At 38.6% G+C, this 27,972-nt stretch overlaps 1 protein-coding gene across 2 annotated transcripts in view; it reads right to left on the bottom strand.

Moving 5' to 3' along the window:
• UBTD2 (ubiquitin domain containing 2) overlaps nucleotides 1-26,038 on the bottom strand; it is a 235,257-nt gene extending 209,219 nt beyond the window's left edge. The window contains exon 1 of one of the 2 annotated variants that reach the window (XM_053717124.1): nucleotides 25,875-26,038. In XM_053717124.1, the coding sequence (XP_053573099.1) occupies nucleotides 25,875-25,944 (70 nt within the window). In that variant the 5' untranslated portion in view covers nucleotides 25,945-26,038. The remainder of the gene's footprint in view (nucleotides 1-25,874) is intronic. The other variant, XM_053717125.1, reaches the window with a different exon arrangement.
• Nucleotides 26,039-27,972: the final 1,934 nt, after the last annotated feature.

Genomic DNA, 27,972 nt, shown 5'->3' with positions numbered 1-27,972 from the left:
CAGTAAATTGGATTCATAGGATTAAACAAAAACTGCAGCAGTTCCTCTCACTGTAGAATTGTTTGGACTCTCAGTGAATCTAGACAATAATTATGGGTTTTGATCATGCTTTCACCATGTTAAGCATCAATTTTTTTTATTTTTTTTAAACGTGCCTCCAAATAAAACGTATCATTTATTATGCACCGCACAACTGAACACTGTTTCTTTGCTTTACATTATGCATATACCCAAAACTCAACTTGGCATTAATGTTTTATGTTTCGAGCCATCAGAAAGGACTCAGTGTCTGGTGTTTTTTGAAGAGATAATGTAGCTTGAGCTAAGACACATTCAATGATAGTGCATCTACATATAGCATATTTTGAAAATCAATTTGAAGAAACGAGAAGCAGTTTTTTTTATCATCTTGTGACTGTCTTGCAAAATAGCAGTGTAGCAACACTAAAATTGCATAGAAAAGGAAACAAACTTGAAGGAGCACTTAATTTTAACTAAACCTAAAATATTTAAAAAGTCATAATGCAATTTGGGTTTGATTCTCTATTACAACTAATAACTAAATAATGCTCCAAATTAATATTTAGCAAACAATCCCAATGAACTGTATGTTATCAGTGAACTTAATATGCTAGAATCTGGGATGCATATGCACGTAACTTATCTACAGATGTCTGGAGGGTTATGAGCAAATTAAAAGACCACTAAAGTCAAAACCAAACTTTCACTATTCAGATAGAGCATGCAATTTTAAACAAATTTCAAATTTACTTCCCATTTTCTGAGGCATCAGCTCCTACTGAGCATGTGCAAGAGTTCAGAGTGAATATGTATATAGATTTTGTGATTGGCTGATGGCTGTCACTGTAACAGGGGTTAGGAAATATTGAAATATATCAGAAAAAAGAAATCTACAGCTCATTTGAAATTCAGAGTAAGTGCCATTGCACTATCTTGTTATTGTTAATGTACGACTGTACAACGCTGCTGTCCTGGGCCTCTCTCTGCTGCAATCTTGCTAAAAGTGGGGCAGTGCAGAAATAGAGTTGCAGAGTGAGACAATCTGTGTCCCTCTCTGCATCTGGTAGCAGTGTTGTCGATCGTTGGTAGTGTGGTAGAGTTAGGAGGGAGGCGGGTGGGAGGCCCATTGCTGGAGGGGCGGGAACTGGTGGGACTGCCAAATAGCAGAAAAAAAATAATGCTGAGAGTGCCAGGGAGGGGGAAGGAGGGAGGGGGGGGAATTACAGGGTAGTGAAACAATCTTGGAGGGGGGTAAATGAGGGGGTGGCAGCTACACTACAGAAAAAAAGTGGTTTTTTTTATTAAATAGAGAAGAAACCTAAGATGGCCGAAATTAGTTAGAGGGGGGAGGGTTAGAGAGTTTTTTGGGAGGGATCAGGGAGGTAGGAAGGTAAGGGGGTAATCCTACACTGAAGAAAATAATAATAAAAAATTAAAATAAAAAAGGTCTAAAAATGCATACTGGCAGATTGTCTGCCAGTACCTAAGATGGGAGTGACCAGTGGAGGGTGGGTGGGGAAGAGAGCTGTTTGAGAGGGATCAGGTAGGGAACAGGGGGTGGGAAGTGTCAGGTAGGAGGGTAATCTCTACATTAAAGCTAAAATTAAACTTACAAGCTACCTGATTAACCCCTTTACTGGAATAATAAAAGTGTGTTGTGCAGCTGGCTATAAGCGGCCTTCTAATTACCAAAAAGCAAAGGCAAAGCCATAAAAGTCTGCTATTTCTGAACAAAGGGGATCCCAGAGAAGCTTGTACAACCATTTGTGCCTTGTTGGCACAAGCGGTTTGTAAATAATTTCAGTGAGAAACCTAAAGTTTGTGCAAAAGTTAACAATTGTTTTTTATGATTGCATTTTGCAGTGAAATGGTGGGATGAAAAATACCAAAAAGGGCCTAGAGATCAATACTTTGGAAGGTCTACTTAAAAATATATAGTTTTGACATGTAAATAAAAAAAAAACAAGGCTCTATTTCTGTTTAAATGAAGTGATGGCAAAAATGCTCTGGTCTTTTGGGGAAGTTTTAGTCTGAAATGCCCGGTCCTTAAAGGGACACTGAACCCAATTTTATTCTTTCGTGATTTAGATAGAGCAGGCAATTTTAAGCAACTTTCTAATTTATTCCTATTATCAATTTTTCTTCATTCTCTTGCTATCTTTATTTGTAAAAGAAGGCATCTAAACTTTTTTGGGGTTCAGAACTCTGGACAGCAGTTTTTGATTGGTGGATGAATTTATCCACCAATCAGCAAGGACAACCTAGGTTGTTCACCAAAAATGGGCTGGCATCTAAACTTACATTCTTACATTTCAAATAAAGATACCAAGAGAATGAAGAAAAATTGATAATAGGAGTAAATTAGAAAGTTGATTAAAATGTCATGCTCTATCTGAATCACGAAAGAAAAAACATTTGGGTTCAGTGTCCCTTTAAGTTATTAAAACCTGTGATTACTCTTACAAGCAACAACATTTTTGTGAAAGCATACGTACTGCAAAATGCTAACATGCAAACTTGAAATTGGTTTCGAATTTCAGCTGCTAGCTTTATTCACATTTTTTTAATAGTGTGTACTAATTTGTATATTTACTGACTTCATGGGAACAAAATGTTATACAGCAGGACTGTCAAACTGAAGACCCTGGGGCCAATTTGACCTCCATCTTACATCCTACAATGCTAATCTTCTGTGAAGCTGATTTGTTTGTGTAGGCTTGTAGAGGTTACATCGTTATAAAAAACAAACAAAACACTCAAACAAAATAGCTCATTTGATGTTTATGTAGAAGTATATACTCTTAAATTAGCGTTTCAGTGATTTATTTAAAGGGACATTAAAAACCTCAAAATGTTAATATAACATTGTTTAATTTACATGTAATAAAACAACTTTGCAATACACTTTCATTAATTATTTTGTTCTCCTTTCCTGTAATTTGATTCTGAATATTATGGGCTTTGCACTTCCATGTTTAAAATGAATTGGAGACACAGTCATTGGTTGAACATTCTAGTAATTCCTTTATAACCATTCCTAATTGGCCTCAGCAGAAAAGGTAACCTAAGTTACAATATGGCAGCATCCACCGACATTGGACATTAACATCACCCTTGTTTCTTCAATATTTAAATAAAATAATATCATTTTAAAAACAGAATTTATGCTTACCTGATAAATTACTTTCTCCAACGGTGTGTCCGGTCCACGGCGTCATCCTTACTTGTGGGATATTCTCTTCCCCAACAGGAAATGGCAAAGAGCCCAGCAAAGCTGGTCACATGATCCCTCCTAGGCTCCGCCTTCCCCAGTCATTCGACCGACGTAAAGGAGGAATATGCATAGGAGAAATCATATGATACCGTGGTGACTGTAGTTAGAGAAAATAATTCATCAGACCTGATTAAAAAACCAGGGCGGGCCGTGGACCGGACACACCGTTGGAGAAAGTAATTTATCAGGTAAGCATAAATTCTGTTTTCTCCAACATAGGTGTGTCCGGTCCACGGCGTCATCCTTACTTGTGGGAACCAATACCAAAGCTTTAGGACACGGATGATGGGAGGGAGCAAATCAGGTCACCTAGATGGAAGGCACCACGGTTTGCAAAACCTTTCTCCCAAAAATAGCCTCAGAAGAAGCAAAAGTATCAAATTTGTAAAATTTGGTAAAAGTGTGCAGTGAAGACCAAGTCGCTGCCTTACATATCTGATCAACAGAAGCCTCGTTCTTGAAGGCCCATGTGGAAGCCACAGCCCTAGTGGAGTGAGCTGTGATTCTTTCAGGAGGCTGTCGTCCGGCAGTCTCATAAGCCAATCGGATGATGCTTTTAAGCCAAAAAGAGAGAGAGGTAGCAGTTGCTTTTTGACCTCTCCTTTTACCAGAATAAACAACAAACAAAGAAGATGTTTGTCTGAAATCCTTTGTAGCCTCTAAATAGAACTTTAGAGCACGAACTACATCCAAATTGTGCAACAAACGTTCCTTCTTTGAAACTGGATTCGGACACAAAGAAGGCACAACTATCTCCTGGTTAATATTTTTGTTAGAAACAACTTTCGGAAGAAAACCAGGCTTAGTACGCAAAACCACCTTATCTGCATGGAACACCAGATAAGAAGGAGAACACTGCAGAGCAGATAACTCTGAAACTCTTCTTGCAGAAGAAATTGCAACCAAAAACAAAACTTTCCAAGATAATAACTTGATATCTACGGAATGTAAGGGTTCAAACGGAACCCCCTGAAGAACTGAAAGAACTAAATTGAGACTCCAAGGAGGAGTCAAAGGTTTGTAAACAGGCTTGATTCTAACCAGAGCCTGAACAAAGGCTTGAACATCTGGCACAGCCGCCAGCTTTTTGTGAAGTAAAACAGATAAAGCAGAAATCTGTCCCTTCAAAGAACTTGCAGATAATCCTTTCTCCAAACCCTCTTGTAGAAAGGATAGAATCTTAGGAATTTTGATCTTGTTCCATGGGAATCCTTTAGATTCGCACCAACAGATATATTTTTTCCATATCTTATGGTAGATTTTTCTAGTTACAGGCTTTCTAGCCTGAATAAGAGTATCAATGACAGAATCTGAGAACCCACGCTTCGATAAAATCAAGCGTTCAATCTCCAAGCAGTCAGTTGGAGATAGGCCAGATTTGGATGTTCGAACGGACCTTGAACAAGAAGGTCCTGTCTCAAAGGTAGCCTCCATGGTGGAGCCGATGACATATTCACCAGGTCTGCATACCAAGTCCTGCGTGGCCACGCAGGAGCTATCAAGATCACCGATACCCTCTCCTGTTTGATCCTGGCTACTAGCCTGGGAATGAGAGGAAACGGAGGGAACGCATAAGCTAGGTTGAAGGTCCAAGGCGCTACTAGTGCATCCACTAGAGTCGCCTTGGGATCCCTGGATCTGGACCCGTAGCAAGGAACCTTGAAGTTCTGACGAGACGCCATCAGATCCATGTCTGGAATGCCCCATAGCTGAATTATTTGGGCAAAGATTTCCGGATGGAGTTCCCACTCCCCCGGATGAAAAGTCTGACGACTCAGAAAATCCGCTTCCCAATTTTCCACTCCTGGGATGTGGATTGCAGACAAGTGGCAGGAGTGATTCTCCGCCCATTGAATTATTTTGGTCACTTCTTCCATCGCAAGGGAACTCCTTGTTCCCCCCTGATGATTGATATATGCAACAGTCGTCATGTTGTCTGATTGAAACCTTATGAATTTGGCCTTTGCTAGCTGAGGCCAAGCCTTGAGAGCATTGAATATCGCTCTCAGTTCCAGAATGTTTATCGGAAGAAGAGATTCTTCCCGAGACCAAAGACCCTGAGCTTTCAGGGGTTCCCAGACCGCGCCCCAGCCCACCAGACTGGCGTCGGTCGTGACAATGACCCACTCTGGTCTGCGGAAGCTCATCCCTTGTGACAGGTTGTCCAGGGTCAGCCACCAACGGAGTGAATCTCTGGTCCTCTGATCTACTTGTATCGTCGGAGACAAGTCTGTATAATCCCCATTCCACTGACTGAGCATGCACAGTTGTAATGGTCTTAGATGAATTTGTGCAAAAGGAACTATGTCCATTGCCGCAACCATCAAACCTATTACTTCCATGCACTGCGCTATGGAAGGAAGAAGAACAGAATGAAGTACTTGACACGAGCTTAGAAGTTTTGATTTTCTGGCTTCTGTCAGAAAAATCTTCATTTCTAAGGAGTCTATTATTGTTCCCAAGAAGGGAACTCTTGTTGACGGGGATAGAGAACTTTTTTCTACGTTCACTTTCCACCCGTGAGATCTGAGAAAGGCTAGGACAATGTCCGTATGAGCCTTTGCTTGTAGCAGAGACGACGCTTGAATCAGTATGTCGTCCAAGTAAGGTACTACTGAAATGCCCCTTGGTCTTAGCACCGCTAGAAGGGACCCTAGTACCTTTGTGAAAATTCTTGGAGCAGTGGCTAATCCGAATGGAAGCGCCACGAACTGGTAATGTTTGTCCAGAAAGGCGAACCTTAGGAACCGATGATGTTCCTTGTGGATAGGAATATGTAGATACGCATCCTTTAAATCCACCGTGGTCATGAATTGACCTTCCTGGATGGTAGGAAGAATTGTTCGAATGGTTTCCATTTTGAACGATGGAACCCTGAGAAATTTGTTTAGGATCTTGAGATCTAAGATTGGTCTGAATGTTCCCTCTTTTTTGGGAACTATGAACAGATTGGAGTAGAATCCCATCCCTTGTTCTCCTAGTGGAACAGGATGAATCACTCCCATTTTTAACAGGTCTCCTACACAATGTAAGAATGCCTGTCTTTTTATGTGGTCTGAAGACAATTGAGACCTGTGGAACCTTCCCCTTGGGGGTAGCTCCTTGAATTCCAGAAGATAACCTTGGGAGACTATTTCTAGCGCCCAAGGATCCAGAACATCTCTTGCCCAAGCCTGAGCGAAGAGAGAAAGTCTGCCCCCCACCAGATCCGGTCCCGGATCGGGGGCCAACATCTCATGCTGTCTTGGTAGCAGTGGCAGGTTTCTTGGCCTGCTTACCTTTGTTCCAGCCTTGCATTGGCCTCCAGGCTGGCTTGGTTTGAGAAGTATTACCCTCTTGCTTAGAGGATGTAGAATTTGAGGCTGGTCCGTTTCTGCGAAAGGGACGAAAATTTGGTTTATTTTTAGCCTTAAAAGACCTATCCTGAGGAAGGGCGTGGCCCTTTCCCCCAGTGATATCTGAAATAATCTCTTTCAAGTCAGGGCCAAACAGCGTTTTCCCCCTGAAAGGTATGTTAAGCAATTTGTTCTTCGAAGACGCATCCGCTAACCAAGACTTTAGCCAAAGCGCTCTGCGCGCCACAATAGCAAAACCTGAATTTTTCGCCGCCAATCTAGCTAATTGCAAAGTGGCGTCTAAAGTAAAAGAGTTAGCCAATTTAAGAGCTTGAACTCTGTCCATAACCTCCTCATAAGAAGAGTCTTTATTGAGCGACTTTTCTAGTTCCTCGAACCAGAAACACGCTGCTGTAGTGACAGGAACAATGCATGAAATTGGTTGTAGAAGGTAACCTTGCTGAACAAACATCTTTTTAAGCAAACCCTCTAATTTTTTATCCATAGGATCTTTAAAAGCACAACTATCTTCTATAGGGATAGTAGTGCGTTTGTTTAGAGTAGAAACCGCCCCCTCGACCTTGGGGACTGTCTGCCATAAGTCCTTTCTAGGGTCGACCATAGGAAATAATTTCTTAAATATAGGGGGAGGGACAAAAGGTATGCCGGGCCTTTCCCATTCTTTATTTACAATGTCCGCCACCCGCTTGGGTATAGGAAAAGCTTCGGGGGGCACCGGGACCTCTAGGAACTTGTCCATCTTACATAATTTCTCTGGAATAACCAAATTGTCACAATCATCCAGAGTAGATAACACCTCCTTAAGCAGAGCGCGGAGATGTTCCAATTTAAATTTGAATGTAATAACATCAGGTTCAGCTTGTTGAGAAATTTTTCCTGAATCTGAAATTTCTCCCTCAGACAAAACCTCCCTGGCCCCTTCAGACTGGTGTAAGGGCATGTCAGAACCATTATCATCAGCGTCCTCATGCTCTTCAGTATCTAAAACAGAGCAGTCACGCTTTCGCTGATAAGTGGGCATTTTGGCTAAAATGTTTTTAATAGAATTATCCATTACAGCCGTTAATTGTTGCATAGTAAGAAGTATAGGCGCACTAGATGTACTAGGGGCCTCTTGTGTGGGCAAGACTGGCGTAGACACAGGAGGGGATGATGCAGTACCATGCTTACTCCCCTCACTTGAGGAATCATCTTGGGCAACATCATTATCAGTGGCATCATTTTCTCTAAATTGTTTGTCACATGCATCACATCTATTTAAATGAGAAGGAACCTTGGCTTCCTCACATACAGAACATAGTCTATCTGATAGTTCAGACATGTTAAACAGGCATAAACTTGATAACAAAGCACAAAAAACGTTTTAAAATAAAACCGTTACTGTCACTTTAAATTTTAAACTGAGCACACTTTTTACTGAATATGCGAAAAAGTATGAAGGAATTGTTCAAAATTCACCAAAATTTCACCACAGTGTCTTAAAGGCTTAAAAGTATTGCACACCAAATTTGAAAGCTTTAACTCTTAAAATAACGGAACCGGAGCCGTTTTTACATTTAACCCCTATACAGTCCCTGGTATCTGCTTTGCTGAGACCCAACCAAGCCCAGAGGGGAATACGATACCAAATGACGCCTTCAGTAAGCTTTTTCTGTGTATCTGAGCTCCTCACACATGCATCTGCATGCCTTGCTTCCCAAAAACAACTGCGCATTAGTGGCGCGAAAATGAGGCTCTGCCTATGATTGGAGAAGGCCCCCAGTGAAAAAGGTGTCCAATACAGTGCCTGCCGTTTTTTTAACATAATTCCCAAGATTAAAATAACTCCTCAAAGCTATAATCTATTAAAAATGCTTATAAAGTAATCGTTTTAGCCCAGAAAAATGTCTACCAGTCTTTAAAGCCCTTGTGAAGCCCTTTATTCTTATTAAGAAAATGGCTTACCGGATCCCATAGGGAAAATGACAGCTTCCAGCATTACCAAGTCTTGTTAGAAATGTGTCATACTTCAAGCAGCAAAGTCTGCACACTGTTTCCCCCAACTGAAGTTACTTCATCTCAACAGTCCTGTGTGGAAACAGCCATCGATTTTAGTAACGGTTGCTAAAATCATCTTCCTCTTACAAACAGAAATCTTCATCTATTTTCTGTTTCAGAGTAAATAGTACATACCAGCACTATTTTAAAATAACAAACTCTTGATTGAAGAATAAAACTACATATAAACACCAAAAAACTCTTAACCATCTCCGTGGAGATGTTGCCTGTGCAACGGCAAAGAGAATGACTAGGGAAGGCGGAGCCTAGGAGGGATCATGTGACCAGCTTTGCTGGGCTCTTTGCCATATCCTGTTGGGGAAGAGAATATCCCACAAGTAAGGATGACGCCGTGGACCGGACACACCTATGTTGGAGAAAAATATATTCACAAATTCAGAACTTTGTTCTGAATACACATTTCAAGCAATGAATTGTTTACTGCCCCTTGTAAAAAAAAAAAGCTGGGTAACCTTGTTATTCAGAATAGTATAATTCACAGAAATGTAAATGGTACAGAAGGTCCCAAACCTTTAACACCAACAGGACTATTAAAGGGATATATACTCAAAATGTTTCTCTTTCACGATTCAGATACATCATACAATTTTAAACAACCTTACAATTTACTTCTATTATCAAATTTGCTTAATACTCTTGGTTTCCTTTGTTGAAGGAGCAGAAATGCACTACTGGGATCTAGCTGAACACAGGTGAACCAATGAGAATAGGCATATATGTGCAGCCACCAATCAGCAACTAATGCATTGCTCCTCCTGAGCCTACTAGGTATTTCTTTCAGCAAAGATTACCAATAGAACAAGGCAAATCAGATAAGTAAACGGAAAATGTGTTTAAATTATGGGCACTATCATAAAAAAAATAATAATAATAAAAAAAATATTAGTGTTTCATGTCCTTTTAAATCATCTTGGCCATTGTGGCTAAAATCCACACTGTGTACTTTGTGACTCAATGATACATCATAATATTATTATTATTTATAGCATGTAGAAATTGAACAGATACAAATCTCAAACATGTGGTTACATTCTATACAGTTAGAACAACTTACAAAAACTTTAAAATCCTTAAAGGGACAGTCTAGTGTAATTTAACTTTCATGATTCAGATAGGGCATGCCATTTTAAACAACTTTCCAATTTACTTTTATCATCAAGTTTGCTTTGTTCACTTTGTTAAAAGCAAAACCTAGGTAGGCTCTTTCTAAACCCTTCAAGGCCGCCTCTTATCGGAATGCATTTGACAGTTTCACAACTAGAGGGTGTTAGTTCATGTGTGACATGTAGATAACATTGTGCTCTCACTCGTGGAGTTACCTAGGAGTCAGCACTGGTTGGCTAAAAAGAACAGTCAAAAGAACTAAAATAAGGGGACAGCCTGCAGAGGTTTAGATACAAGGCAATCCAGAGGTAAAAAAATGGCGCGATTGGGCCGGCTGTGACTAGACAGTGTGCCCAGATGCGCTTAGGAAATAAACAGACCCGCTCAGCAGAGCAAGGAGCTATGTGTAGAAATATATAAAAACAGAATTTATGTTTACCTGATAAATTACTTTCTCCAACGGTGTGTCCGGTCCACGGCGTCATCCTTACTTGTGGGATATTCTCCTCCCCAACAGGAAATGGCAAAGAGCCCAGCAAAGCTGGTCACATGATCCCTCCTAGGCTCCGCCTTCCCCAGTCATTCGACCGACGTAAAGGAGGAATATTTGCATAGGAGAAATCATATGATACCGTGGTGACTGTAGTTAAAGAAAATAAATTATCAGACCTGATTAAAAAAAAAACCAGGGCGGGCCGTGGACCGGACACACCGTTGGAGAAAGTAATTTATCAGGTAAACATAAATTCTGTTTTCTCCAACATAGGTGTGTCCGGTCCACGGCGTCATCCTTACTTGTGGGAACCAATACCAAAGCTTTAGGACACGGATGAAGGGAGGGAGCAAATCAGGTCACCTAGATGGAAGGCACCACGGCTTGCAAAACCTTTCTCCCAAAAATAGCCTCAGAAGAAGCAAAAGTATCAAATTTGTAAAATTTAGTAAAAGTGTGCAGTGAAGACCAAGTCGCTGCCTTACATATCTGATCAACAGAAGCCTCGTTCTTGAAGGCCCATGTGGAAGCCACAGCCCTAGTGGAATGAGCTGTGATTCTTTCAGGAGGCTGCCGTCCGGCAGTCTCGTAAGCCAATCTGATGATGCTTTTAAGCCAAAAAGAGAGAGAGGTAGAAGTTGCTTTTTGACCTCTCCTTTTACCGGAATAAACAACAAACAAGGAAGATGTTTGTCTAAAATCCTTTGTAGCATCTAAATAGAATTTTAGAGCACGAACTACGTCCAAATTGTGCAACAAACGTTCCTTCTTTGAAACTGGATTCGGACACAAAGAAGGCACGACTATCTCCTGGTTAATGTTTTTGTTAGAAACAACTTTCGGAAGAAAACCAGGTTTAGTACGCAAAACCACCTTATCTGCATGGAACACCAGATAAGGAGGAGAACACTGCAGAGCAGATAATTCTGAAACTCTTCTAGCAGAAGAAATTGCAACCAAAAACAAAACTTTCCAAGATAATAACTTAATATCAACGGAATGTAAGGGTTCAAACGGAACCCCCTGAAGAACTGAAAGAACTAAATTGAGACTCCAAGGAGGAGTCAAAGGTTTGTAAACAGGCTTGATTCTAACCAGAGCCTGAACAAAGGCTTGAACATCTGGCACAGCTGCCAGCTTTTTGTGAAGTAACACAGACAAGGCAGAAATCTGTCCCTTCAAGGAACTTGCAGATAATCCTTTCTCCAAACCTTCTTGAAGAAAGGATAGAATCTTAGGAATTTTTATCTTGTCCCAAGGGAATCCTTTAGATTCACACCAACAGATATATTTTTTCCATATTTTGTGGTAGATTTTTCTAGTTACAGGCTTTCTGGCCTGAACAAGAGTATCAATGACAGAATCTGAGAACCCTCGCTTTGATAAGATCAAGCGTTCAATCTCCAAGCAGTCAGTTGGAGTGAGACCAGATTCGGATGTTCGAACGGACCTTGAACAAGAAGGTCCCGTCTCAAAGGTAGCTTCCATGGTGGAGCCGATGACATATTCACCAGGTCTGCATACCAAGTCCTGCGTGGCCACGCAGGAGCTATCAAGATCACCGATGCCCTCTCCTGATTGATCCTGGCTACCAGCCTGGGGATGAGAGGAAACGGCGGGAATACATAAGCTAGTTTGAAGGTCCAAGGTGCTACTAGTGCATCTACTAGAGTCGCCTTGGGATCCCTGGATCTGGACCCGTAGCAAGGAACCTTGAAGTTCTGACGAGAGGCCATCAGATCCATGTCTGGAATGCCCCACAACCGAGTAATTTGGGCAAAGATTTCCGGATGGAGTTCCCACTCCCCCGGATGAAATGTCTGACGACTCAGAAAATCCGCTTCCCAATTTTCCACTCCTGGGATGTGGATTGCAGACAAGTGGCAGGAGTGAGTCTCCGCCCATTGAATGATTTTGGTCACTTCTTCCATCGCCAGGGAACTCCTTGTTCCCCCCTGATGGTTGATGTACGCAACAGTCGTCATGTTGTCTGATTGAAACCGTATGAATTTGGCCTTTGCTAGCTGAGGCCAAGCCTTGAGAGCATTGAATATTAAAAACTACAGTTAAACACCAAAAAACTCTAAGCCATCTCCGTGGAGATGTTGCCTGTACAACGGCAAAGAGAATGACTGGGGAAGGCGGAGCCTAGGAGGGATCATGTGACCAGCTTTGCTGGGCTCTTTGCCATTTCCTGTTGGGGAGGAGAATATCCCACAAGTAAGGATGACGCCGTGGACCGGACACACCTATGTTGGAGAAACATTATTTGGTGGGTTTACTGGCCCTTTAAGCATTGCATTCTCTACATACAAAATAAATGTTTTCAAAGCTTTTTAAACTGTAATTCTGTTTAAAAAAAATGTCCAATGTTTTGTAGTCCCAAGGCATATACCTTTAATGTACTCCAGCATCTGTAATTTAGATTACAGGAAAAGCAGGCAAAAAAAAAAATTAAAAGGAAAATTATACACACTCGTAGGAGCGGACCTCAGGGGATTCTATAAAATAAAATAAAAAAAAAGGAGGGTGTCTCTACAAATTATGAGACATCTCTTATAGAAAAAAAAATGGAGCTATCTAGAAATGGAAACTTTGCTCACGAGAGTGAAGTTAGCAGGGGGAGGGGGCACACTTTAAAAATGAAATCTTCCAGCTAATACAAATCAGATTACTCTGCTTTTAGTGTATCTTACAATAAACTCTATTTTCATATACATGTGTTTTTCTATTACGCTAATAAGTGTTTTGCTTATTTTGACACAATTTCTCCACCTTTTAGTTTGTGAGAAAAACCGCGAGATCTGCAAGAGGAAAATGTTTATAGGATACACCATACCTGGAGGGGACATTACAGCTACACCCATGACTAGCAGAGGAAGTTCATTTTACAATAAGGAAAATAATACGATTTTAATTTTTTATTACAAATAAAAATTTAATAGCGTTTTTAGCATGTGCAGTGTAATTTAATTATGATATCTACATTTTAAATTTTTTCATAAAATACAATTTTTGCACAACAAATTTGTTAAGATTATTAATGTGATTAAACAATACAATTTTTTACCGAGTACTTAAAGGGACATTATACACTCATTTTTTCTTTGCATAAATGTTTTGTAGATGATGTATTTATATAGCCCATAAAGTTGTCTTTTTTTGTAAATGTATAGTTTTGCTTATTTTTAAATAACATTGCTCTGATTTTCAGACTCCTAACCAAGCCCCAAAGTTTTATGTGAATACCGTCAGCTACCTTCTCCAGCTTGCTGCTGTTTGTGTAAAGGGTCTTTTCATATGCAAAAGAAGGGGGAGGGGGAGTGTCTTATTTCCCACTTGCAGTGGGCTTTCCAGCTACCTTTTCAACAGAGCTAAACTGAGAGCTTCTAAGTATGTTTTTAAACAGTTTTATACTGGATTTTTAGATCAGTATCTTCTTTATAGTAGTGTCTATTACATGCAGTTATATGAAAATTAGTGTATACTGTCCCTTTAAAGGAGGGAAACCCTCCCTTTGTGAGACACTGCTTTCAAGATTAAAACTGCCTTTATAGAATTAGGACATAGCACTTGAGAGATTTCTTACAGAATCTCATAAGCCCAGAGAGCTTTATAGTATCTGGCCCCATGAGACTGGAAAGTTAGACTGTGTGACACAGTGCAACTTGACAGCACTAAAATTTGCTTTTATGTCTAGAAGTGATAGAAGTTTTCAATTTCCAGTAATGTATCTCACGTTACCATGTTAATATTCAGGTTGGTATGATTGTAACTTAATAGTTTTTTGTACTTTTACATCAAAACTTAAAACAAAAGTGTTTCCTTTTCAAGCCACTAAAAGTGATACAACACATTTTTAAGACTTAAAGTGAATGTAAATTTTGATGCTAAAGTGCCTGGTTTTTAAAACTTTGATTAAAAACAGGGGCACTTTAATTCATCAAAGTTTACATTTCACTCCTGTTGTGACAAAAAAACTTACCTTTTAAACTTCACAGCAGCTCCAGGTTCCTCTGGTCTCACAAGCCATTTATGATGTCAGAAATGATTGATAGGTCATCCTCCAATCACAGCTTCCCCCCCGGGGGATTCAGTGTCTGATTCACTGCTGTAATTGGAGGAAGCCAGATGCCTCATTTTAGACCCAGGAAGAGGCTTTGAAATGGGTGGAGGAAGCTGGAGCTGCTTTGAAGATTAAAAGGTAAGTTTTTTTTCACAACAGGAGTGAAATGAACATTTTGATGAATTAAAGTGCCCCTATTTTTAATCAAAGTTTTAAAAACCGGGCACTTTAGCATCAAAATTTACATTCACTTTAATACTGCTGTACAAAGGCTTTACAACTGTTATAGTATGAACCACAAGCAGTCACATTAAAGGAATACTCTAGTCAAAATTAAACTTTCATGATTCAGATAGAGCATGCAATTTTAAGCAACTTTCTAATTTACTCCTATTATCAATTTTTCTTCATTCTCTTGCTATCTTTATTTTAAAAAGCAGGAATGTAAGCATAGGAGCCGGCACATTTTTGGTTCAGCACCTGGGTAGTGCTTTCTGATTGGTGTCTAAATGTAGCAACCAATCAGCAAGTGCTATCGAGGTGCTGAACCAAAAATGGGCTGGCTCCTAAGCTAACATTCAAAGAAAGATAGCAAGAGAAGAAAAAATGATAAATAGAAGTAAATTAGAAAGTTGCATGCTCTATCTGAATCATGAAAGAAACAATTTAAATTTGACTAGACTATCCCTTTAAGTAATGGATATACAGATCTTATATAGTCATCTGGGTTTAGGAATGTTGCATTCATCATTTAACACCATTGAGCCAAGAAGATGTCTTCATATGTAACAGAGCATGATTGGTGCTCAATTACTATATAAAGGCAGATTGTCAGATTGTTACAGTGACATAGTCTATGTCACTGTCTGTAACAATATCGGTTGGTGCTGGAGGGTGGAAAGGCGGCCCAACGGAAGCCCAACAGAGGAGGTGGGGGGGGGGGGGGGGGAGGAGAGGGGCCCTACACTAAATAATTTTTTTTGAAGGGAGAGGGAGGTATATGATGCTACACTACGGAAAAAGGGTGGAATGGTGAAGTACCCTACATAATGATCGAGGGAAAGACCCCTACACTACAGAAAAAAATAAAATTAAAAATACCTTTAAAACTGGATACTGTCAGACAGCTGACAGTATCTAAGATGGTCACCACTAGTGGAAAAGGGGAGGGTTAGAGAGCTGCTAGGGAGGAATCAAGGAGGAGGGAGGGTTGAGGAAGATTCCCTAAACTGAAGATTTTTTTTTTTAGAATAAATAATTAAAAAAAAGCCCTATACTGCATATTTGCAAACTGCCTGCCAGTACCTAAGATGGTGGGAGGAGTGTGGGTGTGGGGTAAGATAGCTATTTGGGAGGTATCTGGGAGGTGGGGGGAGGGAAATACCTACATTACTATACTATTTCCCTTACCAGCTAACTAAATAACCCCATCGCTGCCGTGAATTTCAGAAGTGTAGTGCGCAGATGCAATTAGAGGCTTCTAATAACCAAAGAGCAATGGCAAAGCTACGCATCTCTGCTGTTTCTGAACAAAGGGGATTCAGAAAAGCTTTTGTGTTATGACTGCACAAGTGGTATGTAAATAATTTCAGTCAGTTTGTGAAAAAGTACATTTTTTTTTATTTATACGATTGCATTTGGAACGAAACAATGGCATGAAATATACCAAAATGGACCTAGATAAATACCTTGAGTTGTCTACTAACAAAATAAATAAAAACACACATATACAGTACATACATATATATATATATATATATATATATATATATATATATATATATATATATATATATATATATATATATATATATACATACATATATATATAGTTTTGATACTTAAATAAAAAAAATACCCACTATTCCATATAGGCTGCTCTGTATCTGATCTAAAAGTGTAGCCTTCATTAATCCTTAGAACATCCTAGTGTGAGGTAGCATGCAGCAACATAAAATTCTTATGACAGAAAAAAAAAAGAAAATGAAAAAAGAATACTTGTCTGTCACAAAAATAGATCAGTTTCATTTGGTTTTGTACCATAACCTCTCATACACAGGCATTCTGTTTGAGATTGCAAAACTCTACTTGCTTCATGAGCGAGTCAAGTAAAAGTTCCTTATAACATTTGTAATGATATTCAACAGGCTTTGGTCACCTACTCACAATAGTAAACAGCTTGGGCATTTTAAATATAGCTTCTGAGAAATATCCATATAGTAAATACAGAAATAAGATCACCTGCAACATTGTATACTTTATGCCCAGAATGCATAACATACTAGAATTGTGCTATTCACTTTGAGGCCTCAGATCTTTTGAATTAGTTTTTTTTTTTATTTATTATTAGATTTTTTTTTTCTTTTTCTATCACTAGGTGGACATATACGTTTCCCCCATTAATGATAAACCATAGTGATATTTTTCCACTCAGACATGTACGTATATCATTTTAGTCAGATAGATAGAAATGTAATTAGTGTAGATCAATTGTCTAATCTTACCTCAAAAATGTTCCAACTATAATATGAGCATTTGAGATTATTTGAAATTATTTTTAATCTTATAACCAACAACATAGTCTGTCACATGTATGATAAAACAAAATCAATTAAATATTTTACAAAAAAGTAAATCCTAGAGTTTTACAAACGCTAGGATTTACTATTGAAACAAATAAAGGGCACTTTCATTCATGAAGTATAAAATATAGTAAATCCTAGCGTTTGTAAAATGCTAGGATTTACTTTCACTTTAAGTAAACTGGATTAGAAAAGATAAAAAGGCATTGTCATCTATACAATTTACTTCTGACTGCACAATATTTTTAACAATTTTTAATAATATTTTAAAAATGTAACAATTGTATTTAAATAAGCATTTGGATCTAGTAAAAATATGAACTGTAAAAATATTTTATATTAATTCCTTTGTTACATTTTTTGCTATAATCTACAAATCCCCATAATCCTTTTATTGATAGTAACGTTCTTCAACGGGTCACTGAACCTATCATTCAACGAACAGAAGTACGAGGTACATAAAACTGCAGTGAACAAAAGTTTTAAATTTGTTTGAAGATGCTTTAGTTCTCAAGTGTATTATTTGTTAATTATACAAATTATTAATTACCAGCATTATTCCAAATGGTTAATGCATATTGGGTTTGCAAGCTTAGGCAAGGGAGAACATATTTTTTGTTAAATACCCCTCTTACTTTAGTTGCAATACATTAAAAAGGACAGTGAAGTCGAAATTAAACCATCATGATTCAGATTTTAAACAATTTACTTCTATTATCCAAGTTGTTGAAAAGCATACCTAGGTAGACTCAGGAGCAGCAACTAGCTACTGATTGGTGACTGCATAAAAAAAAAAGAGGAAAAAAAAAAAGAAGAAAAAGAAAGAATGAAAGAGAAAGAGAAAGAGAGAGAAAGAGAGAGAGAGAGTGTGTGTGTGTAAAGTGAATGTAAGCTTTCATAAATCAGTGTCCGGTTTTTAAAAATACTATTAAAAACAGGGGCACTGCAGCGTTTTTTTTTTTTTTTTAAAAATACTTACCTTTTTCTGCAGCCAAGCCGGACTAGCGATACTCCACCCGCAGCTCCTCTGTACTTACGTCAGCAATGACAAATCCGGTTTCCTCCAATCACGGGGTGGCCTCAAGAAATGTTTTCTCTGGGGTGAACGCCATGATTGGAGGAAGCTGGATTCGTCATTGCTGACGTAAGTACAGAGGATCTGCGGCCGAGGGATCACTAGTCCAGCTTGGCTGCAGAAAAAGGTAAGTTTTTTTAAAAAATAAACACACACTGCGATGTAAACTTTTATGAATGGAAGTGTCCCTGTTTTTAATAGTATTTTTAAAAACCGAGCACTGATTCATGAAAGTTTACATTCACTTTAATGACATTTTCAAAAGGCAGATTTTTCTATATTTCTGCAAGGCTCGTTCCCTGCATTTCTGTATTTGAAGGAGAGACAAGCCCAGTGCATGAGAGTTCTGCTGCATTTACACTTTGTGCTTTGTACTTTATACAGCGGTGTATTTAGGATTGTGATTTTACAAATTCTGATTATGCATTCACAGCTTCTGTAACTCAAATTAGTATCATACTTTGTATATTAATGTGCATCTTTTACAAACTACATTGCACTTTGTATTTCTTCTATATAATCACTGGTTTTCACTGTCCTCAGGCCTCCCCAACAGGCCAAGTTATCAGGATTACCTTGTATGAGACCAGGTAAAATAACCATGTTTACTAATCAGCTGATTATTTCACCTGTGACCTGTTAGGGAGACCTAAGGGAAACCAGTGATTTAAGTTAAAACAGAAAAACTGTCAGCTTCAATGGACATGAAACCCACTTTTTTTCATGATTTAGAAAAAAAAATGCAATTTAAACAACTTTCCAATTTACTTATATTATCTAATTTGCTTTATTCTCTTGATATCCTTTGTTGAAAAACATAGCTAAATAGGTTCAGTAGCTGCTGATTGGTGGCTGCACATAGATGCCCCGTGCTTTTGGCTCACCCATGTGCATTGATAATTCTTTAAAGGGACAGTCTACACCAGAATTTTATTTTTTTAAAAGATAGATAATCCCTTTATTACCCATTCCCCAGTTTTGCAAAACCAATACAGTTATATTAATATTATGTTTTACCTCTGTGATTACCTTGTATCTAAGCCCCTGCAGACTGCCCCCTTATCTCAGTGCTTATGACAGACATGTAGTTCAGGCAATCAGTGCAGACTCCTAAATAACTCCACAGGAGTGAGCACAATGTTATCTATATGACACACATGAACTAGTACGGTCTAAATAGTACTGTCTAACTGTGAAAAAAACTTTCAAAATGCTCCGAGCTAAGAGGCGGTTTTCAATGGTTTAGAAATCAGTTTGAACCTTCCAAGGTTTATCTTTTCAAAAATACCAAGGGAACAAAGCAAATTTAATGATAAAAGTCAATTGGAAAGTTGTGTAAAATGTCATGCCCTATCTGAATCATGAAAGTTTAATTTTGACTAGACTGTCCCTTTAACAAAGGATATATTAAGAATTAAGCAAATAAAAAACTAGAAATACATTTTAATATTGTTTAAAATTGTATTCTCTAACTGAATCATGAAAGAAAAATATTGGGTTTCATGTCCCTTTTCAGTTTCCCAGAGAGCGTCATTACTTTCTATGGGCCAAATAAACATTCTTTAGTTTGGAAAGAAATTATAGTGCAGACTTCACAGGGGCTGAACTCACTGAATTTTCTAAGTAAAAGGGAGGAACCTGGAAGTCCCAGAGAGATGAGAGATGCCTTCCATAGAAAGTAATGAAGCTCTCTCGGATACAACTTTTTTATGTGGGGGAGAGAAGGTAGCTGGGGCTGATATAAAAGCTAATTTTGCATCAATTATAAATTAAACTGAATATTTTCACTGCAATTTAACTTGTTTTGTCTATATTTTAGTATATTATTACTTTACTGTAAGTTAAAATAAGTGTATTGTGAATTTTGAGCAAACCTCACTAGCATTCACCTGGCGAGAAAAATCAGTAACACCAGCTTGTATAAAATACTTACAAAATTTAACATGACTTGTGAGAGAGCTTCAGACATACACTGGAAACGCCATTGTTCAGCCCAAGAAACTACACTGTTCCGCCAACTTTCTGAAACTGTCAGTTTTAATTTACAAAGGAGCAAATACAATGTAATTTGTAAACTATACACAGAAAATAAATACAAAGTATGAGCCTAATTTGTTAAACACAAAAACTTTTAAAACATTCAGAATTTGTAAAATCACTACTAGATCTAAATGAATTAAAATATAAAAGAAAAAAAGTCATATCATGCAGTGCTATATTGTACTGAGCTTACCTCTCCTTCATATACATATAGTAAATGAGAGAGATGTCGCAGTGCTGGAAAATTCTACCCTTTTTCTTTTGGGCATTCAGTGAGTTCACCCCCAGTGAAGTCTACACTACAATTTCTCTCCAAACTGGAGAATCCTTTGAATATCAGGGCCTTTATAGCAGCAGTGTATAACATTGGTACAAACATTGCTGCCATAGAGTGCTAAAAAGATGTGCACACTCATGAGCTCCTATGAGTCTTCCTATCTCTTCCCAGCAAAAAAAAATAAATTAAAAAATCCAATCTTTAGTGAAAATGGAATATAAAACTTGTGTGAAATCTACAATGGAAAAAGTATGTGTTTTGCCCCCTAAGTAAAAACTAAACTTTCATGATTCGGATAGAGCATGCACTTTTAAACAACTTTCCAATTTACTTCTGTTAGAGATCTAACATATGAATAAGGTCTCTGCAGTAAGTATTACGGCATGAAGGGATCCTATCTAGTACTATGTCACCTTAAAAAAAATAAAAGGGCTTCATTATTCACAGCCAGGAGTACAATTATCTCACCACACCATACATCCAAGTTAAGTTCACATCCCTATTTACCATTTATTTGTATGCATGTATAATTTGCTTCTTTTTCTGGGTATTCCTTTGTTGAAAATCATAGCCAGGTAGGCTCATGAGCAGCAAAGCACTACTTTGAGTTAGCAGCATAGATATCTTCTGTTATTGGCTCACCTGTGTTCAGCTAGCTCCCAGAAGTGCATGCTACTCCTTTAAAGGGACAGTCTACATCTTATTAATCATTGAGACATTACCTTAGTTTGAGTGACAAATATCCTCCTGAACCCATTAACACATACGCAGCATGAACAGTAATCCAACAATTTTGAAAAGAAAAACATTTCTGGACATTTCAAAATGGCCGCCAAACTCCTCCCCTCCTCCTTCCTGGTCCTTATAGTGGCTTTCATTATGCCTGCATCCTTTGTGCACGTAGCAACAATTTGCGAATTGTGCATGCGCTGATTGTACTGAGTGTTGAGTGCTAAGTAGTGACGGGCCTTTAGAACGAAGCACATTTCCAGCTGTACACATCTTTCTTACTACTCTCTATTCCGGTGGTAAATGCTGCAAATACACATACATTCCAGATAGTCAGTACCCCTTTTAAATTGCGCATATCGGTGTGCCTGCAGGGTGAGACTCAAACTAGTGAGGCTTCAGATTGGACATAATATGCCAAAAAATTGAATATATCAGTAGTGGGAGGAGCTTGGCAGCCATTTCAAAATGTTTTTCTTTTCAAAATTGCTGGATTACCGTTCATGCTACAGTATGTGTTAAGACCTGTATCAATTTTTGTCCATTTAAGCATCATCATGCTTTAAATATAATCTATAAATTCCACAATATTGATCAGTAATGCTTCATAACTGAGTCCAATAAAAAGGTATAACATATTACTGAAATATTCTTGTTATTTTGGTGTGTGCATGTATGTCAGTGCTAAATTGAAACTGTTTTATGGGCACACTACCCAGCCTAGTTTATTGACCACCCTACTAAGAACTATAGCTCTTTTATTGGAATTTATTTGCTCTTGAAAACGGTAGTTGTTCCTCTAAAAACGCATAATTTTAGAGAAAACTTTTCTTAATTAAACTTGTAAATTGCAGTAAAGTATGAAGCTATGCTAGCACTTCCCTTCAGATGCTCGCTGCCAGCCCCGGTTCTCCCAGACCATATCCAGAAACAAGAAATATTGAATGTGGCGGCGCTGTGTGACCTCAGAAGAAACCTGCCTTCTTTCACCTCCAAAATAAAAAAGCTCACAATAGTGTAGCACTTTCAAATAAAATGGTAGGCGCAGAAACAGGTCATACTCACAGGATTTCAGTTTTAAATCAGCCTTTTATTAAAAGCCACACAAGGGTATCTTCAGATTTTATTAAAATATAGCTCAACGCGTTTCAGCAAAACAAGCCTTCCTCAAGAGCATAAAATTAATATATGTCAAAGCCAGTTGGAGTACACCTACCATTTTATTTGAAATGTGCTACACCATTGTGAGCTTTTTATTTTGGAGGTGAAAGAAGGCAGGTTTCAAAGCAGCTTGCATCTCCTGAGGTGACACAGCGCCGCCACATTCAATATTTATTTTTTAATTATAGTATTTGAAGATTATTCTGATGAGTCTCGAAAAACATCTTCTGAAAACATTGCAGCTCCCTAGTACATAGAAGGATGTGCTGGGATTACCTACCTGCCGAGACCGGCACCACCATTAAAGATTCATGTATTGCTCACTTGCTGATAAGGACAAATTCCTAAAACTCTATTGTTAGCTTGCCCAACAAGAACATAAACAGAAACTCTTTTCATCACATGAACATGCTTTTTCTAAGAAAATACATATTAAAATGTACTCTTTCAAAGCAACAAAGAAAAAAAAAAAACACTTCAACGCCCTTTAAAATGTAGATAAGGTCAATAAAAACTATAATAGGCATTATCAACAAAGCCATCCAGAGTAACATAAATTCATCAAGTAGAGATTTGAAGAATTTATTTGCTTGGGCTGGAGCTCGGTTATTTGTGATTGCCTCACCTGTGCTCAGGTTGACAAATCCTATACATTTGGTCTACTTGAGGACTGTAGTTTAAAAACAATGCTGTTGAAAATAATTGTCTACGGCTCCTTGTTGACTAAGGAAGAGCAGAGCATGCTGTGCTATTATCAGCATCTTGTGGATGAGAAGGGAGAAGCTAGCTAATCCATCACTGGAATATAAAGACTTTAGAAGACACTCCAGTGAGAAAATCCACTTCAACTGTTTTATTCCCTGAATTATATTCACTAAGATTTGAAGAAAATGGTTTACACTTTAGAGAATAAGCTTCACAGAATAGCAGATTTTTTTATAGTTATTTTTGCCTTAAAGGAATAGTCTAGTCAAAATGAAACTTTAAGAATTCAGATAGAGCATGCAATTTTAAGCAATTTTCTAATTTACTCCTATTATCAATTTTTCTTGGTTTTCTTGCTATCTTTATTTGCATGTAAGCTTAGGAGCCAGCCCATTTTTGGTTCAGAACCTGGGTAGCGCTTGCTGATTGGTGGCTACATTTAGCCACCAATCAGAAAGTGCTACCCAGTTCCTGAACCAAAAATGGGACGGCTCCTATGCTTACATTCTTTCTTCAAATAAAGATACCAAGAGAATGAAGAAAAATTAATAGGAGTAAATCAGAAAGTTGCTTAAAATTGCATGCTCCATCTGAATTCTGAAAGTTAAATTTTGACTAGACTATTCCGGAAGGTATCTAGTCTGTAAGTCTGTCACTTTTCCCTATTTAGAGGGAGCACAAAATGTATGCATTTTGAGGGTACATCCCATGCAGGTATGAGATTATATATATATATATATATATATATATATATATATATATATATATATATATATATATATATATATTTTTTTTTTTATTTTTTTTTAAACAAACCATTAGATATTTATGATTTTTACCTTTTATGTTATACAATTATTTAAAATATATATATTTGGTAGCGTTTGGAAATAGCTACAGACCAAAGCAGTATCCATTGTGTTCACTTTGAAAAATAGTGAAAAAAAGGCAATGTATGGAATTTTAACCAAAGCTGAATTACACTGTACTGAGGTGTAATGCTCCCTAATGACCTTAGACTGTTAGGTGCAGATATTTCTGTGAAGTAATAAAGATGATAGATAGGACTCAACTGTATCAAAAGAATAGCACATGGCTAACAGATGTACAAGGTTAAACTGAAGTGGTAGTTGAGCAAAGATCAGCAGGAGGGGAATCTGACACAGCTGTCAAACACTAAGAGGCCTATTTACCAAAGTCCAGTAAATGTCTGCCTTGCAGCAGGTCAAAGATCCTCCGCACCATCTGTGCCAGAATGAATCCATTCTTTTATCAAGTGGAAATAGAATGGTTATACCAGCAGAGCTGGCTCACCATACAGGCTGTACAAGGAAACATAATTGAACAAGATACAGGACATTGATAAATAGTGCTGTGTTACATAATTCACCAATTACAATATTTAAAAACGACACAGTCTACTAAACAGGACCACTGAAAAGCATATTGGAGAATGACCAGAGGTATTTTTGGACACTTCACACAGTAAAAGTACAATATTTCTGTAAAAAGAGTTGTTATACCAAAGTAATAGGTTAGTGGAGCTATTGGGAATACACATTCAAATATAAAGAATACAAAGTAACATAACTGTATTTCAGGACCAAATAAGCAATGCATTAAAACAGCTAAAAAAATAATGTATTTAGCAAGAAAAAAAAAAAATAAATTAATTCCAGTATGACTCCCAAAAATATTTTTAACAATGCATATAGCACAAATTACAAATAACAGAATTGGGCTTTTCTGAAATACAGTGTATATAAAAGAGTGTTTTGTTGAACCCTGATCATACATTTTGAGCGATGGTAGTCCAACAAGAAAAATATTTTTTCATTGTTTTGCATCTCCAGGTCTCAATTAGTATCAACAAATTTTATGTTGACACGATCTCTGCTTTCTCTGAAGTGAAATTTTAAAATAATTTATATATTTTTTTTAATTGACATTCTTGTGTTGAATAAAAATGTTTTTCTTGCCAGGCTTTTAGAGGCCTGTCCCTTTCCACTAGCAAAGTTATTGTCCCTATAAGCCAGTGACGATTAATTCTGCAGCATCATGTGTATCCCTATATTTAATTTTATATGCATAGTAAGTTCTGATTACAATGCTCCCTGTAGGTAGTTTCACGTTTGGATTGTTTAGTAACAAAATAATTGTGAATGGTTTAGTTAAGGAAACTATGGCTATTTGAACCCTTGGTACTTGAGAAAACAGCTCTATAAGAGGGTTCAGGCTCTGATACTAGTTTCAGTGGTATTATAAATATATATTTATATAGAGTAGGGAGAAGAGTTATCAGTTAATTTGGCCCTGCTGTTCCCAAAATGCATATAAACGCCTACAAGGTGTTCTGTGAATAGTTTGGCTAGGGGTGTACTGCTGTAGGTTATAGATGTTGAATGAAAGAATACTACATTTGCACGTTTAAGTCGAGAAAGTTGTACATTTTAATTCAGCTATTGTTAAGGATGACTTGAGCAAGTGCAGGTGGATGTGATGCTACTTTAGAAACCTCAAAAAATCCAACACCTCCAGGACTTCAGATACTTGCACTACCTTCCTGAAAACTGTCATTTGACAGTAACCCTACTCCACACTGCATAGTTAAATGTCCAGCAGCATGGCTAGAAGATGAATGAGAATAACTTGATACCAGCCCTATCCTTTGGTTCACACACACTATACCAAGGCTTGTCACGCCAGGTGGGTATCAGCCACTGATCTTGGGTGTTGGGCATCAGCAGGGGTAGCAAAGCTCCTAATCTTGCAGTATGTTCCCCAGCATAAAAGTAGTTGTCCTCTGCCCCCCAAAGAGGAGCTATGCAGACCGGGCCAGTGTCAGACAAAAGAGCCAGCGGATCCCTCTGTGTATGTCACCCATCCTCCTCCTCCCCAGCATCCTCCCTTCTCCCATCCCCCGCCGCTCTCACCTCCAGTCCCGTCAGAGTTCTCGTTCAGGCTGCCCGAGGAGTCGTGGTGGGTGCCCACACACCCTCCCATGGGTGCCAGCGGGGGGGCAGCGTCAGCCGTTACGGCTCTCTTTCCTTTCACACAGGCGGACAGGCGCGGGCACGTTGCGCGACCCCTGTAACGGGGACGAGGAGGAGGGGACAGAGGTGGGCTGGAGCGCGCGTGACGTCACTAACTCGCCTTACAGCAAGCAGCGGTTTCCTCCTCCGATCTTGTGACGTCACTGTTTGGTCAGGATCTCTCTCACGCTGTCACCGCTCGGTATAGTTGTGTTGGACTGGAGGAGCTGTGTTACAGGTGCAGTAGCACAGCGCTTTTGGTAATCTTTAGTAATACATTCACTTTCTTATCACTGAATCCATTATTGGAAAATTTTAGCTGAGAAAAGATTAAACTACCTTTATTAGATCCTAGACTACAAGCCAGGGTGATTAACTTTTTTTTTTTTTTTTTAACTTGTTTTTTATTATCTTTTTGTTTTTGTTGTAGTTAAGCACCGTATATATCAACACTGGCTCATCAATTCAATACTACAAATGTCTGTACTCCTAATCAGGATCCCAGAATACCATGTCAGTGCACTGTAAATGTGCAGCTAAATACAATTACAGCTAAATTGTAAAGGTTTTGCTAGATTTTTAGATATTAATTAGTTGTTCATTTGTGGTACAATTAGGTCAATTATATTATATGTTGTCCTTAAATGGTGTAATCAGTGACATCCTGAATTTCATTTATTAAAGGGGCATAACAAAAGAAAAAGCTTTAATGTGTTATATGCAAGCAAAAGTTCAACAGAATACTTGGGGAGCGATCCAATATACGGCGTAGTTTTCGGCACAAGCGAGGGAGCCAGCGCCGCCTGTAGTTTCACCTCGCACATTGGGGTATTACATATACCCAGCCGGCAGTTGCTAAAGTGCCGTAAGTCGGAGAAACTAGCGATGTCCAGAAATTAGCGTAACTACAAATTTCTGGAGTCGCCAGTGACTTACGGCACTTTAGAAACTGCCTGCGCCTAAAAAAACTAACTAAAATATTAAATCTCCCGTAACTGTCTAACACGCCTCCCAAAAATAGCCTGACACGTATACCCCTATATCCGCAATCCCCCCTCTCACTCCTAATAATAAATGTATTAACCCCTAGACCGACAACCCCCCACAATGCAATAAGCATAATTATTAACCCCAAAAACCGCCATAGCCCACACCGCAATAAACCTATCCTAGTATTAACCCCTAAAACCCCCCAAAATAATAAAATTCCCTATCCTAAACTAAATTACAAATAGCCCTTAAAAGGGCCTTTTGCGGGGCATTGCCCCAAAGTAATGAGCTCTTTTACCTGTAAAAAAAAAGAAATACAATACCCCCCCAACATTACAACCCACCACCCACACACCCCTACTCTAAAACCCACCCGATCCCCCCTTAAAAAAACCTAACACTACCCCATTGAAGATCACCCTACCTTGAGCCGTCTTCACCCAGCCGGGCAATAGAATTGACTTAACATTCTATTGGCTGATCCAATCAGCCAATCGGATTGAACTTCAATCCGATTGACTGATTAAATCAACCAATCGGATTTTTCCTACCTTAATTCCGATTGGCTGATAGAATCCTATCAGCCAATTGGAATTCGAGGGATGCCATCTTGGATGACGTCATTTAAAGGAATATTCATTCGTCGTTAGTCCATCGGCCTAGAAGGATGTTCCGCGCCGGAGGTCTTCAATATGGAGCCGTTCCTCGTCGTATGGATGAAGATAGAAGATGCCGCTTGGATGAAGACGTCTGCCGGTCCGCATGTCCTCTTCTGCCCGGATAGGATGAAGACTTCTGCCGGTCTGGATGTCCTCTTCTGGCCCATCGGATGAAGACTTTGGCCCGGCTGGGTGAAGACGGCTCAAGGTAGGGTGATCTTCAATGGGGTAGTGTTAGATTTTTTAAAGGGGGGATCGGGTGGGTTTTAGAGTAGGGGTGTGTGGGTGGTGGGTTGTAATGTTGGGGGGGTATTGCATTTCTTTTTTTTACAGGTAAAAGAGCTGATTAC

Source organism: Bombina bombina, chromosome 6 (assembly GCF_027579735.1).
Source record: "Bombina bombina isolate aBomBom1 chromosome 6, aBomBom1.pri, whole genome shotgun sequence".
Classification (NCBI taxonomy): domain Eukaryota; kingdom Metazoa; phylum Chordata; class Amphibia; order Anura; family Bombinatoridae; genus Bombina; species Bombina bombina.
The sequence above is the reverse complement of the archived record's forward strand: the minus strand, read 5'-3'. Positions and strand labels throughout refer to the sequence as shown.